The sequence below is a fragment of the Vicia villosa genome, linkage group LG2, assembly GCF_029867415.1.
Source record: "Vicia villosa cultivar HV-30 ecotype Madison, WI linkage group LG2, Vvil1.0, whole genome shotgun sequence".
NCBI classification, from domain to species: domain Eukaryota; kingdom Viridiplantae; phylum Streptophyta; class Magnoliopsida; order Fabales; family Fabaceae; genus Vicia; species Vicia villosa.
Window position 1 is genome coordinate 106,347,413 of NC_081181.1, and position 15,174 is coordinate 106,362,586.

The 15,174-nt window shown below is 30.2% G+C and overlaps 1 protein-coding gene across 1 annotated transcript; it reads left to right on the top strand.

The window, feature by feature from the left end:
- The first annotated feature begins 1,394 nt into the window (after window positions 1–1,394).
- On the top strand, window positions 1,395–3,930 carry LOC131646569 (PI-PLC X domain-containing protein At5g67130-like). Its single transcript, XM_058916579.1, has 8 exons — window positions 1,395–1,514; window positions 1,601–1,723; window positions 2,192–2,329; window positions 2,517–2,615; window positions 2,779–3,082; window positions 3,159–3,382; window positions 3,470–3,556; window positions 3,635–3,930. The coding sequence occupies exons 1-8, from the start codon at window positions 1,434–1,436 to the stop codon at window positions 3,668–3,670; spliced, it is 1,092 nt and encodes a 363-aa protein (XP_058772562.1). The 5' UTR covers window positions 1,395–1,433; the 3' UTR covers window positions 3,671–3,930.
- The last annotated feature ends 11,244 nt before the right edge of the window (window positions 3,931–15,174 follow it).

A 15,174-nucleotide genomic window follows, 5' to 3' on the forward strand; every position in this document is an offset into this window, starting at 1 on the left:
TCTTCCCTTAGCGCCACCCATTCCTGCGTAAAAATGAAGAAAGAAAGGTCCATGAGACCTCCTTTTATAAAAGAAGAAAGGGACACAAACTTCAAAGAAACAGGCACAATAAACAAAGGCGTTAAAAATAAAGTACTTGCAAATTAAAACGGACACTCCCTACCCTCTCTAGAAGACGCAGTCCTGCGTGCTGGTTGATTGTCTGACATGTTCCTGTAAACAATTGAAATCGATTAATATGCGAGACAAAATAAAAAACAAAAAATTTGAACTTCTGATACATTTCGGAAGTTCATTTCCGAAAACTGGGATGGAGGTGTTTTCGGAAATGAACTTCCGAAACACCCCTGCGATGGAGTTTTCTGCAACTTCCATGGCAGACCCCTAAACCAAACTTCAAACCAAATCAAAATGCTTCTAAACAACCTAAATACTACTAACAACCTAACCATATATCATTTATGCAATTAAAACCCTAAATAACATGCATTTGAATAATAGATCTAAAAATTTCAAAACTTACAAAGTGTTAGGATTGAGGGCTTTTGAATGTTGTTTAGCAGTGTGATTGGAGCCTTGATGCAGCTTTGGAATTCTGTTTGCACAAATTTTCGCCTTTGCCACTTGTTGTTTTGATTTAGGGTAAATGATTGGGGGAGGGGGAGTGTTTTGATAAATCTGTAGAAATCGCAGTATTTCGGAAGTGAACTTCCGAAATAATGTTTTCGGAAATGAACTTCCGAAATAAGTCAATTTTTTCAAAAAAAAAGACGCTTTCTGAAATGAACTTCCGAAGCAGGGGTATTTTGGGATTTTCGCTGGGGGTGACCCCATAGGGAGGTGGCTAAATAAATTTTCATATTTTATCTTATTCTATTATAAACTTTTGACTTTTAAATCATTTTAAAGTATTTTATGTTAGTATAAATTTTAAAATATTAAAATTTAGTTTTTAAAAAGAAATGCTGTTGTTTTTTTAGATAAATCTACATCTATAAAAATTATGATATTACAGTTAATATAATTGACTTAGTTAATGAGAAGTTGAATCACATATCGCGCGAGAGAGTATGGATTTAACTTTTGGTATTGATGTCAGGATTTCTATAATGGGTGATTTGTAGGTACTGCTATAAATATTGTTTTAATTTTGACGTCTACCCTGATTCTAGCGAGTCTCGAAGTCCAACTCACATAAACTTTGTTAAATAAAAATAAAACTATGATATTATGAAATAATATTATCATATTTTAAAAGTTTTTTTACTTAATTATTTTCTTGATTTAATTATTTTTTGACTTCAATTAAATAAATTTATTAGAAAAACAGATAAAAAAAACTATTGAAAATATTTTTTTTCTCTTCTTTTCAATACCTATTTAATGGTAACATCCCGAAACAAACAAAACATTTTCAACTTTAAGTTATCCAAATGGGTTTGTCATTGGTGACTTTTACAGTCTTCCTCTGCATTATAACGGCTGCTATTGGTCTTCCTTACGAACATCAGAAGGTGTGTTTTACTCAATCAAATCATTGCAATTTACAGTCACAAATTTCAACTTCAATATTTTATTCACAAATTTTCCATTTTTTCAGCTCTTGGAAAAGTGCTCGTCCACTAGAGAATGTTTAGTTGGTCAAATTTGTAGCTCTTGCCATGTTGAACTCAAGGGGTCAAGATGTGTCAGATCATCAGCAACCAACCCATTCAACCTACTGGTATGTATGAACTGAATAACAACAAATGCATGTTATGTCATGTTATCTTAGGGTCGTCTTAAGTTTTCGTAGGCTCAATTAGGATCCTGTTTTGTCACTGTCTAATTGTAACAAATATTTTATGAGTCATACTTAGCCACAGTTTAAATTGTATGAGTCATACTTAGTCACAGTTTAATTGTGTTAAACTTTGACCAGTGGCGAAGTTAGAAAAATTATGAAGACTGGACAAACTAAGAGTTTTTTCATTTTGGTCTCTTACTAAGAATTTCAATTTTTGCCCTTTTTTTTCATAGAAATTACCTCAGTCCCAAGGAAATTTTGGGCCAGAGCCTGGTGCCTGGCCGGGTCTTGTATCCGCCACTGCTTGTGCTGTAGTCTGTTTTGACCGCCCTTAAAGATTGTCGTGAATGTTATGATGATTTTATTTTAGTTTTATGATTAAATTTCTGTTAATAATTTGCACAGAATGCATCTTTGCCGTTCAACAAATATGCTTATCTAACGACCCACAATTCATTTGCAATTAAGAAAAGACCAATCCAAGATGCTGTTCCTCAAGTTACCTTCACAAATCAGGAAGACACTATCTCTCAGCAATTATCAGTAAGATATTTTTTGTGTAGTACTAGAATTTCACCCGAATAAGTTAGATGTTGCGGGTTCGAACTCGCACGCCTCTGCAGTCTGATGTCTATGATCACCTATCAACTAAGTTACATTAACAAGGCTTGTTGATTATTTGAAGTCTTGAATTTTGATTAACTTGGAAGTAAGAACTTTTAATATGCAGAATGGAGTTAGAGCTCTTATGTTAGATACATATGATTACAAAGGAGATATATGGTTGTGCCATTCATTTAAAGGAAAATGCCAAGACTTTACCGCATTTGTAAGTCATTCATAATAACTTTTCTTTTATAAGCAAAACTTTACATACGAAAAAAATCAAATATTTGACGCTGTCACGCAATCTGGACCACTTTAGTAAATTGAGTAAGCATAAAATTTTGAAATGTGAATCGCTTAATCTTGATTCAACGGTCCCATATCAGGCACCAGCGATAAATGCTTTAAAGGAAGTGGAAATTTTCCTATCCGCAAATCCATCCGAAATCGTGACACTGATATTAGAAGACTATGTTGATGCGCCAAATGGATTAACCAATGTATTCAATGCGTCTGGATTGATGAAATATCGGTTTCCTGTCTCGAACATGCCTAAAGATGGAAAAGATTGGCCTTTAGTAAAAGACATGGTTGCTAAAAATCATAGGCTCATTGTCTTTGGCTCTCAAAGGCACAAGGAACAAAGTGAAGGAATAGCTTATCAGTGGAACTACATGGTTGAAAATCAGTGTAAGCAACATCAATATGTTTCATCAGGTATTGTTCTGAAAACTTCCTAATTTTAATAGTGTGTTTATGAGTGCAGATGGGAAAGACGGAATGGTTCGTGGAAAATGTTCTAGGCGTGCGGATTCGTCTGAACTAAATGATAGAAGTAAATCTTTGGTTTTAATAAATCACTTCAGGACAATTCCAATCCATCAAGCAAGTTGTAAAGATAATTCACAAGACCTCGTAAATATGCTTACTACTTGTTATCACGCGTCGGGTAATCGCTGGGCAAATTTTGTCGCAGTTGATTATTACAAGGTACAATGTTCTATTCTACATTGTCCTACATTGTTTCATGGTAGGTTATATATTTTGAAATCAACATTCATTTGAAATCTGATGCAGAGAAGTGATGGAGGAGGGTCATTTCAAGCTGTCGATATGTTAAACGGGAAATCATTATGTGGTTGTAATGATGTGCATGCTTGTGTGGTAAGATTAATTTACATCTTTATATAGATGTGATGCATATAATTGTTTGTAGTGATTATATAGTTGAATTTTGTGCAGAATGGATCATCATCATGTATAAGAGGAAGCAAATGAAATTCCTTGAGAAGGGAGAATGTGGAAGAAGCCAACATAAATCAGAAGGAAGAAAAAGTAAAGTAAAAAATAAACCAATATTGGTACTAAAAAGTGCATAATTATTATGTATGAGATGAAGTAAGCTCAAAACTGCATCAAATGTTAATATAGTAGATAAATATATATCTTGTCTGAAAAGAAATACATAAGAATTATATATGACTTACAGTTACAATTACAGTCCAGAAAATCTTCTATAGACGAAATAAAATATACGAATTTGCGTTAATACCATGCTTAGTTGCAAATCTTGTAACATGTACGAGCAGTAAATTCATCAAATAGTTCAGACAAAAACTCAAATAACAAAATTACATTAATCCATAATTTAGTTATGCCTGTCAAATTAAACATGCTTTCTTGTTTACAACAGTCAAACAGTGTCTAGTTTGTGGAGCCAATAGCACTTTCATTGTTTTAATCTTGAAATGTGATAATCCATCAAGGCTGAGTGAATTTTGCTCGATTTCATTCATCGGATGTATGTATAAAGTGCTCAAAATCCTTGCAAAGTCCTTGGTGGTGATCCTTGTAGAGAGGTGATGTAGAAACCGGGTGCTCGACGTTATCAGAAACATATTACACAAATGGAATAACAAACACTTGTCAATTGGTAATAGGATTGTCCTGTTGAAATCAGTCTTGTATGCATTACCAGTATTTTTCCTTTCGTTCTTTAAAGCTCCGTCAAATATTATTTCCAAAATCGAGTCTATCTGTAAAAAATTTCTTTGGGGTGGATGTGAGGAAACTAGGAAGAAAAATTGGATTCAATTGGATAAAGTTTGCCGGGGCCGAAATGAGAGTGGGTTGGGCCTAAAATTTAACTGCATTTAATCTAGCTTTATTAAGTAAATGAGAATGGAGACTCCGATGCGAAAAGGACAGATTGAAATTTGTGATTGTTATAGGTGTTTTTATGTGGTTTTGGATCTGTGAGTCTAGATGGCTTATGCTGTGTAAATTTACTGCCTTGGCATTCCTAAAAAGACTCACTTGTTGTGTTCTATCACAACATGGATAGATGTTACTTAATACTTATGATGTTACTTAATACTTATGATGCTATATACATGGATAGATGTTACTTAATACTTATGATGCTACTTATTCCAAGCTATATACATGTAGTCAATTTTTCCCTTTACAGAACTAGAACTAAATTTTCAATTTATGGCATTCATTTATGCAACAAATAGATGCTTGAAGACATTAAAAAGTTATGTTCAAGAAATCCAACATGACCAAGCACCATAACACCGTTTATCAAAGAACCAATTAGATCCTGAATCCGCTAGGGGCATGATATTTGTCCCATAACTAAATATTAACTAAAGAATATTATAAGTACTTTCGATAGTCGGTCCCTTCACTCGATATTAGACTCTAATACATACCACATATTCACTTAAAACTTTAAAGTGATAAATGTGTGAGTTCTCTCCATTATAAAATACTCAGTTTTCTAATCGATGTAAATTTTTTTCCTCACTTTTAATTCTCAACCAACATTGCATATCCCTTTAGGATATACTTATTATTCAACAAGACAAACTAGAATGAGAATAGCAAACAAAAATAATAAGTGCTAGTAAAATTTACACTTAAATTGAATTTGAATAACCGTGATCAACATCACACATTCACTAATTATTTCTTTCACCTTTCACCTCACACATCACCAAAACAAAATAGTTTTAACTTGTCTTTTTCATCATACACTTTTTATGACAATATACTCCAATTTAAAAAGGTTTTTTCTTTATCCACCTCCCTATGGGGTCACCTCCAATTTTTTTTTTTTTTAATTTTTTCAGACTTCGGAAGTGCATTTTCGAAAAAATTCAAAAAATTGGGATTTTGATTAATTCGTAGATTCATCTCCGAAAAAACAAAAAAAAAATCTAAAAATTCCAAAAATTAATTTTATGATATTAATTAATTCATATATCATAAATTTGATATAATTTATGAGTAATGAATAATAATAATTATAAATTTTGATATAATTTATGAGTTATGAATAATAATTATTATATATTTCTATTCTGATTCATATTTTAAAATTTAAAATAATTTTAATTAAAAAAATTAAAATAATTTCACTTACAAAATGAGGTATAATTTTTTATTTATATATTTATAATAATTATTATATATTTACAAAAAAATTAAAAAAATGAGTGTTTTAATTTATATATTTATATAATAATTATAATAATTATTATATATTTATAAAAATTATTATATATTTATATATTTATATAATAATAATTATATATTAATTATAAATATATTTATATAATAATTAAAAAAATTAGTGTTTCAATTAATAATAATTATTATATATTTATATATTATATATTTATATATTTCACTTACAAAATTAATAATTATTATTATATATTTATATATTTCTATTCTGATTCATAATTAAAAACGAGTTATAATTTTTTATTTAGTTTAAAAAAATTAAAAAAAAATTTTGTCTTAATTTTGTTTAATGAATAAATTTTATATTTAACTCTATATAATTTAAAATTTACTTATGAAATTAAAATGTTTTTGATTTATATAAGTTAGTAAAATAATTTTTAACTTTAAAATTGTTTAGGAAATTTTGATTCACCTTCATTTTATTGATTCACCTTGATTTTATACCTATTAATTGTATTGATTCACCTTGATTTTAATTTTTTAATAATTATTGAATTCTTTCGGAAGTGTATATCTGAAACATTCCAAGACGAATTTGGTCTTGTAATATTTCGCATATGCATCTCTGAAGACATCCCTCTCCCAAAAGGGGTGTTTTCGGAAATGCATCTCTAAAAACTCAAAAAAGGGGGTGTTTTCGGAAATGCATCTCCGAAAACACATTTTTTTCGTGTTTTCGGAAGTGCATTTCCGAAAACACTTTTTTTTTTCAATAAAAGTACGTTTTCGGAAATGTATTTCTGAAACAAGGAATATTTTGGTAAATTCGCCAGAGGTAAATAAGAAGATTAGGAGGTGGGTAAAGAAATTTCCTTTAAAAATACTCCGATTTAATTATATAAGTTTTTTATGACAATATAATTATTTTTGAAAATTTCTTTATCCACCTCCCTATGGGGGTCACCCCAGCGAAAAACCCATTTTACCCCGCTTCGGAAATTCATTTCCGAAATATTTTTTTCTTCAAAATTTTTCATGACTTCGGAAGTGCATTTCCGAAAAAATCCCAAAAATTGGGATTTTGACTAATTCGGAGATGCATCTCCGAAACAACAAAAAAAAATCTTAAAAAATCCCAAAAATTAATTTTAGGATATTAATTAATTCACATATCATAAATTTGATATAATTTATGAGTAATAAATAATAATAATTATATATTTTGATATAATTTATGAGTTATGAATAATAGTTATTATATATTTCTATCCTAATTCAAATTTTTAAATTTAAAATAATTTTAATTAAAAAAATAACATATTCTTATTTTAAAACAAAACTCACGTTTTTATTTTCTTTAAAAAAATCATATTCAATTAATTAAAGTAAATAATAAAATTGTTTCAATTTTAAATAGAATAAAAAATAATGCTCAAAATGTGCATAAATAATGAATAATAAAATTTGATTGAAGGTCAGATTTTTTTTTATTTCAATATAACGTTTAATATTTATTAATATTAAAAAATTTATAATTTGAAAATTAAAAATTAAAATAAGTTTGTAGAATATAATTTTTCTTAATTATCAAAATTGTCATTTGTTTAAAATTGAGATAAATCATTATTTAATAAAAAATAACATTTCCTACAAATAAATATTAAAAATCACGTATTTTTAAGAAAAATTAATATAAATTACGTGATTATTATTATTATTAATTATAATACATTATTTTTATTATTTATTAAGAAAAAAAATGTGATTTTTTAATTAAAAAAACGTGTATTCATTATTTGAAACAAATTTCACAATTATTTAAAATACAATTATATTTTTTTTTCACAATAAAATTATTATGCTAATTATTATTTAGTTTTTGTATATTTTTTATAGACACTTTGTGAATTTGTATATATTATATTTAAAAATGAAACGACTTTATTATTTATATTAAGTGAATTCAATATGATTAAATTTAAATAAAATTAAAAAAAAAATTCAAAAATATTTAGCATTATGATTTTTTTTATATGAAGTATAATTAGATAGTTATACAAAAATGTGAAAAATCTATTTTATGTATGAGAATAGGGAATTATGATTTATTAGAGAGGAAATTATTTATTACTAAAAATAGGAGAAAATTATTTTAAGTAAGAATCTTGAGAAAATTATTGATTCACTTTCATTTTATACCTATTAATTGTATTGATTCACTTTGATTTTAATTTTTTAATAATTATTGAATTATTTCGGAAGTGTATATCCGAAACATTCCAAGACCAATTTGGTCTTGGAATATTTCGGATATGCATCTCCGAAAACACCTCCCTCTCCCAAAAAAGGAGTGTTTTCGGAAATGCATCTCCGAAAACTCAAAAAAGGGGTGTTTTCGGAAATGCATCTCCGAAAACACATTTTTTTCGTGTTTTCGGAAGTGCATTTCCGAAAACACCTTTTTTTCCAATAAAAGTACGTTTTCGGAAATGTATTTCCAAAATAAGAGGTATTTTGGTAATTTCACCAGAGGTGGGTAAGAAGGTTAGGAGGTGGGTAAAGAAATTTCCTTATTTTTGGTAAAATCATTACTATTTAATTCGCGTAGCATAGTTACAAATTCCTCATATATCAACTAATTTCGTTACTTTAGGAACATATTATTCAAAAGTAATAGTACATATTAAAATAATTGGAGAAATGAACATGGTAAAGAACTAATTGAGTCTAAAACCTATATAGAAGAAAAATAACATTGCGAAACTAATGTTTTTTTTAATTGAATTCAGTGCTTGATCAACATCAAGTGATTTCATTTTCAAAGCTAATCAAATAAACACAAATTAAACACTTGGTCAATACCAAGTTCTTTTTCCGCATAATCGAAAATCATTTCAAATTCTTTTCATAATAAAAATCGATCAAAAAAGTAATGGTTATGACGTACTTATCCTCTCTATTTCTCGAGTATTTGGATTGCTAGCCGTACTTAACTTGTGGTTCAAGCACCTGTTTTACGTTCAAAACACGCTACATATCGAATTTAGTTTGGTCCTTATGGGATGAAAAATGATTGGTTTGGATGTATTTATTCTCTCTTTTTTTCGAGTATTTGGGTTGCTAGCCGTACTTAGCTTGTGGTTCCAATGCTTATCTCTGTTGAATGTATTTTCAGTGGGTAAGTACTTGTTTTTATCATACCCACTGGGATAAATGAGATATCACTGTCATTCCACAATCACTATTAGTTTTAAGGAAGAGTTTGTAAAAGTTTCAATTGTGAAAAAGTAACAGTTTCAATATCATGTAAAAATGGTAAGAGTTTGGAAAAGTAACATTTAAAGAAACATGCCGGGATTAGATTTCATTGACCTATCTCATATGTATTCTATCAATCAAGCATGTGAACATAGTTTATTAACCGATATAATCACACATCACTCTTCAATACCGCTTATGTCTGACCGGTATTGTGAGATTTTACCATATTATTTAATCGATGATGTCTCAACTCATTAAACAACACAATAAGCATTAAGACTTGATACAAGTGAATATCAAACTTCAAATCTATGTCTAGAGTTTGACCTTTGATACATGATGATCTTAGGTCAAGATTTGAAATATATTTGTCAATAGTAAATCAAACCATAGAAATAACATAAAAACAAAGATTAACATCTATATTGATTCATAGCTGATTCACAAAACAAGGATCAAAATAAATATATAGAATTAAGATCGACTAGATCTAATCCGGACACTAAGAGTTTAGCTATCCATATACATGATAGCTTGATTCACAAGAAAGGTGAGAAGATGAACAAGCATCAAAGTTATTTCCTCAACTTTTAATGCGTACTTTAGCTTCGATTCTTCACTTCTAAGCTTCTACAATGTATTTGTCTTGTTTCTCTATCTAAAAATGGTGTGTCTCCAAAATATTTGATTGCATCTATTTATAGAAAACAAAGGTTTGGAGACCACGCTAAGCCCACTCAAAGCGTGCTTAGCGCGGTATCACTTAAAGCACATCAAACCGCCACTAACCGCGCTAAGCGCAAAAATCCGATGCTAAGCACGGTCAGCCTTGCCTAAGACACCTCTAGCGCGCTACCACTTTGCTTAGTGCGCTAACTTCTGCCAAAGGAGTTTGTAGCGCGCTAGCAGTGTGCTAAGCCTAACTTATAGCTTTGTTTTTCTTCCAAAAAATGCACTTGAAACCAATCTTTTGCCTTTCAATGCTCAATGCTTCAAAAATGCGAACAAACCTACAAATTGATCCACAAATTAATAAAGGGTTAAATATGTTTTTGGTTCTTATAAATATCTCAAATTTGATTTTTAGTCCCTATTAAAAAAATAAAAGATTTTACTCCCTACAAAATTTTTATGCATGCAATTTTAGTCTCTACTATTTTTTAAAATTTTAAAAATTGTTTAATTATCCTTTAACTTTTAAATTTTTGAATAATTTTTTGCATACATGTTTAGAATACTGTAAAATGTTTATTTACCAAATTTCAGAATTTTTTAAAATGAGGAGAATTAAATATGAATTTTTTAAATTTCAAAACATAATGATAAAAGTAACGAAAATTTCGACTTAGAAATTAAATTTTGAGTTCATTTTTTTCAAAGAACTTTTAATAACATTCTAAACATGTCTGCGAAATTATCATTTAAGAATACACATTGGTTTAACAACGAAGACTAAAACTACATGCATAATAATTTTGGAAGGACCAAAACATGCCATTTTTTTATAGGGACCAAAAGCAAAATTTGATAATTTTATAGGGAACAAAAATATATTTAACCCATTATTAAACTGTACAATATTTACTCGATAAAACTAAAAAGCGATTATTTACACTAAAGATGGAGTTTTAACATGAATTTGCAATGAATCGAGTTAAAAGGTACCATTAAAGTATACTAAATATTAACATAATTTGACCCTTAAAAACTCTCCCCAACTAAGACTTTTGTTTGTCCTCAAACAAGAGCCAAATAAACCTAAAGAAACAAGCACACTTACTAAAAATCTTAAGATCAGACAAGCATTAACAAAAGAACACAAATGCATGGTTCAAACTCCAAAAGTACAAGAAAAGCAACGCTTACCACTATTCTGCAACAACACCATGATTATGAGACTAGTTCTAAATACAAAACACATGTAAAAAATTCTAAAGCAACACAAGTATAAACATGAATCACGCCTAACACACATCTTCATTAAGATAGAAAACAAAATTGAGGAACCTAACTTACACACAACAATATTGCAAACATCTAGATTAACTTATGCATTATGTAACACCCGTATTTAATATTTCATATTTTATTTTATTATTTGTGAATTATGTGGATTAAGTGTGTATATGTGCCTATGTGGCTTTATGTTATTTATTGAATTTCACTAGTAAATGACTTAAGTTGGTGATTAGACTAGTTATTGGGCCTATGATAGGATTAGCATTAGAGAAGTGTTAATTAGGGTCCATTAGCAATTAGAAGATAGTAAGGTTTAACAAAACAAGGGTTTTAGAGAAAAATAGAATTAAAATCTCATTTGGGGATTTTGGAGAAAGAAGAGAAGAGAGAAGAGAGAAGAGAAAGAGAGATTAAAGATTAGAGTTGACTTCAATCTAAATCCCGAGGTAAGGGTGGGATTATTTCATGCTAAAGGGATTATGATGATGTTTAGGGTGTGTTTGATCATATGTTGTTTCTCTATGAATGTGTGATTTGAAATTGTTAGGGTTTATGATGGAATCCTTTAGATTGTGCCATTAATCATGTTGTAGATGTTTGTATGAGAATCCATGCCTAGAAACATGAGTAAGAACCCATAACATGTGATAAAATGATGTTTGAAATGAGTTTGAATGGTTAAAATAGAATTTGGGATTGGTGTTGGAAGTGCTGAAAACGCATAGACTTTTCTGGTTCTGGTGTAGAGCGTCGGGCGAGCGTTTTGCTTTGCAGGGCGGGTGTTGTTTTGTGGCTTCCGCCGGATGAGCGTGTTGCTTCGTCGGGCGAGCCAATGCCCACATGGTCCCGCCGGGCGAGTTTAGCGGGCGAGCGAGAGTTTTTGTGACCAAGTTACTGCCTCCGAGCGCCGGGCGAAAGGCCTGTTTTGTGAAATTTCAAATGTTCAAATCTTTTGATACGTAACTACTTTTTAAGTGCCGTTTGAACCTCCGTGAAGCTTTAATTGATGTCTTTCTAAGGAATATGATTTTAAAAACATTAGGAACTTTTTTGAAGCTTTCTTTAAGGGAAATGATTTGATGTATGTGATTGTTATTGGTAATAAGATGAATTGTTGATGTTTATTGTAATATGATGAATTTGTGATGTATTGTGAGCTGGGGTGATGCATTCTTATGAATGCTGATGATTCTGTTGTGGTGGAAGTTCGACATAATATTGATAATGTTCGATGGTGATTTAGACGATGTTGTGACGTCATGTTTGTGATGTGTGTTGTGTTTATATGGATGTTATATTTATTGAGTCACATCCATTGCATAAAGAGACGGTGGCCTTATTGGAAAAAAGCGACGGTGGCCTTAATGGCAAATAGAGACGGATTGCCCCATGGCAAATTTTGAGACGGTGGGAGTTTTACTCCAAATAGTACCACATGCATTTGCATAAGTCGAGTCACATGTGAATTGCATTTGAGTCTTATATGATTATGTTGATGTGATGTGATGACTTGATGATGAGATGTTTGTCGTGATATGTTGGAAACTTGTGAATTGTATATATTTTCATGGTTGATTGTTGACATTGTTGCCGTTTCATAAGTTGATTATGTGATGTGAATTGTTGCATTGAGTGTTGTGGTGAGAAGTGGTGACCAATGTATGATCTATTCTCTTGCTTTGAATATTATCATACGTATCTTTATAATGAATGATATCTCACCCCTTCTATTTGAATGTTACCTTTTGTTGGTAACGTGCAGGTAGCGACGTGGAGTAGCCGTTTATCTTTTAGCTCGTGTCGGTGTGTTTATGCTCTGATACGTAGCACTCGAGGGACGTCTAGCTTATTTTGACTATGCTCTGTTGTCTTGTCGTTTTGTTATTATATTCGGATGTTGTTATCTCTTATTGGATTATGTTGTTATGACCTATAGAGATATGTCGGATTTTTAGTTGCCCATGTTTGGCATGCAAGACTTGAATATTATTGTTGATGTTGTTCCGCTGCGATATTATGACTAGTTGAATATTGAGGGTTTTAATGTGATCTGGTTAACAAAGAAGGGTCATTTCCCAAGGTCATTAAAACTAAGTTTCCAAAACCTAAAAGAGCATTCAAACATTCACATTTTTTTCCGATTCACAACTTCATTAACCACTTTTATTTTGCTGATGGGATATACCGTTGATCATAACTATTCACACAAAAATGTTTGAAACTTTTTCTTTAAGCATTTTTCTTTATTTCTTTTTCTTTTTCTCAATTTTCTTTCTTTTTCAACCACTTTTCTTTCTCTCTTTTTCACAATTTTCTTTCTCAAGCTCTGAGCAACCCACTTTTTCTTATTTCTCTCTAACTTGAATACAACCAATCATTAAAATTAGAATACTCCCAAAATTTCTAAGGAAAAGGAAAAAATGATAAACCATAATTTATGGTTGATAGCTCAAAGTTTCAAGAAATAAACTCATAACCCATTCAAAAATCAGTTATGAACTAATTATGTATGCACAAGTTTCACAATTTCAACAACCGATATGGATCCCGACATCCAGTCTCAAAGTGGCATAACGAATTCTTGCTCACTCACAGGGTAGGTTATTTTTTGGTCAAGTGGTTGTGCTCAAATTCAAAAATTTACCTCGATCACTTTCATGCTTTATACAATTTAACAAAAATTCAAGATTAAGCATAAGAAAATCGAGTTAAAACAAACAATGTTGGTCTCCTGTGCATATAGTAAACAGTGGAAGATCTCCTCACAATTAGGCTACGAACTAAAGTGATTCACAAATGAACAAGTATTGCAAAAGAATGAATGACATGTTATTTGCACAAATTACAAGTTTCATATTCATGCTTATGTTATGAAAACAATAAACATGTACCTTGCTTTTGTACATCTTTCAAGCACTATCATTACCAATACATTTGCATTTAATACTCATTAATCATGGAAGCACCCACTTGTTCCTTCAAGTTAATCAAACTTGGAATAAACTAAGAAAAAAACAGATTATGACATAAAATAGCATCTTCATCATCTTTAAAATGTTCTTCATGATATCCTTGTTGTTGTTGTCATCCCTCCTAAGCATCTTGAGTTATAAATCCTTTTCGTCACATTTGGAACACTTTGAAAATGTAGTGTGTTGTATCTCTGGTTTGCCTTCATCACTATGTTGATTTTCATACCACAGAAAAAAGTTGCAACCAGGATTATCATCTTCGCTCTGTTAACAAAATCAATAAGAGTAAACCCATCTTAGACACAGAAGAATGAAATATCTTATCCAACCTATTCACTACATATGTACCTTAAAGTATCTGCATCCCCAAAATAGCTTCCCTAAGTTTCTTCCTTTCTCCTCAACTAATCTTATTGCTACTTTGGATCCACACAAACACAACGTCTCTATTCCAGATTGAGACGCACTCAATATTAACGAAATTGAGTTCTCAGCTCTTCGATTTGTTGCGGTGCTACCGAATTGTGCCATTGATGGAGAGAAGGTTCACGATTTTGGGAAGGATATTTAACCTCAACAAGGTTAGGGTTCACGATTTGTTTATATTTTTCTTCATAAATTAAAGATAATAAAATATATGCATAGTCAGCAAAGTTAACGGACACCTCAGCACCGTTAGTGACAAGTCATTATTTTTGGGACGGGACCTTTGACTAAGGGCAATGTTGACAATGTTAGGTAACTTAAAGGACAATTTTGTAGCAAAAATAAGATAAAGGACCAAATCGTTACAATTAAATACAACATAAAGTATATATCTTAGAGGTAATTTAGCCAAAATATTTTATATAAAACAAAATTCGCTAATATTAGATGGTGGTTTGTATATTTAATGATTTATATTGTAACTAAAAGAATTATATAAAATAAAGGAATCATTTTGGTTGGAGATAAGAACTATAGATCTATTAATGTTCAACAATAAAAGAGATATTTACAAGAATTGGTTAGATAACTGAAGTTTTGAAAGCAATAAAAAAATAAAACAGCATTATTGTCCGAAGAAACAGTTTCAACAATATTAAAGTAAAAACGATTCCTTTGCTACTTATC

Bases quoted from the DNA above. Each gene is read 5' to 3' on its own strand.
- LOC131646569 (XM_058916579.1), top strand. From the start codon at position 1,434: ATGGGTTTGTCATTGGTGACTTTTACAGTCTTCCTCTGCATTATAACG. The intron at 1,515-1,600 runs GTGTGTTTTACT...CCATTTTTTCAG, and splicing joins TTCCTTACGAACATCAGAAG to CTCTTGGAAAAGTGCTCGTC. The intron at 3,083-3,158 runs GTAAGCAACATC...TTATGAGTGCAG, and splicing joins CTACATGGTTGAAAATCAGT to ATGGGAAAGACGGAATGGTT.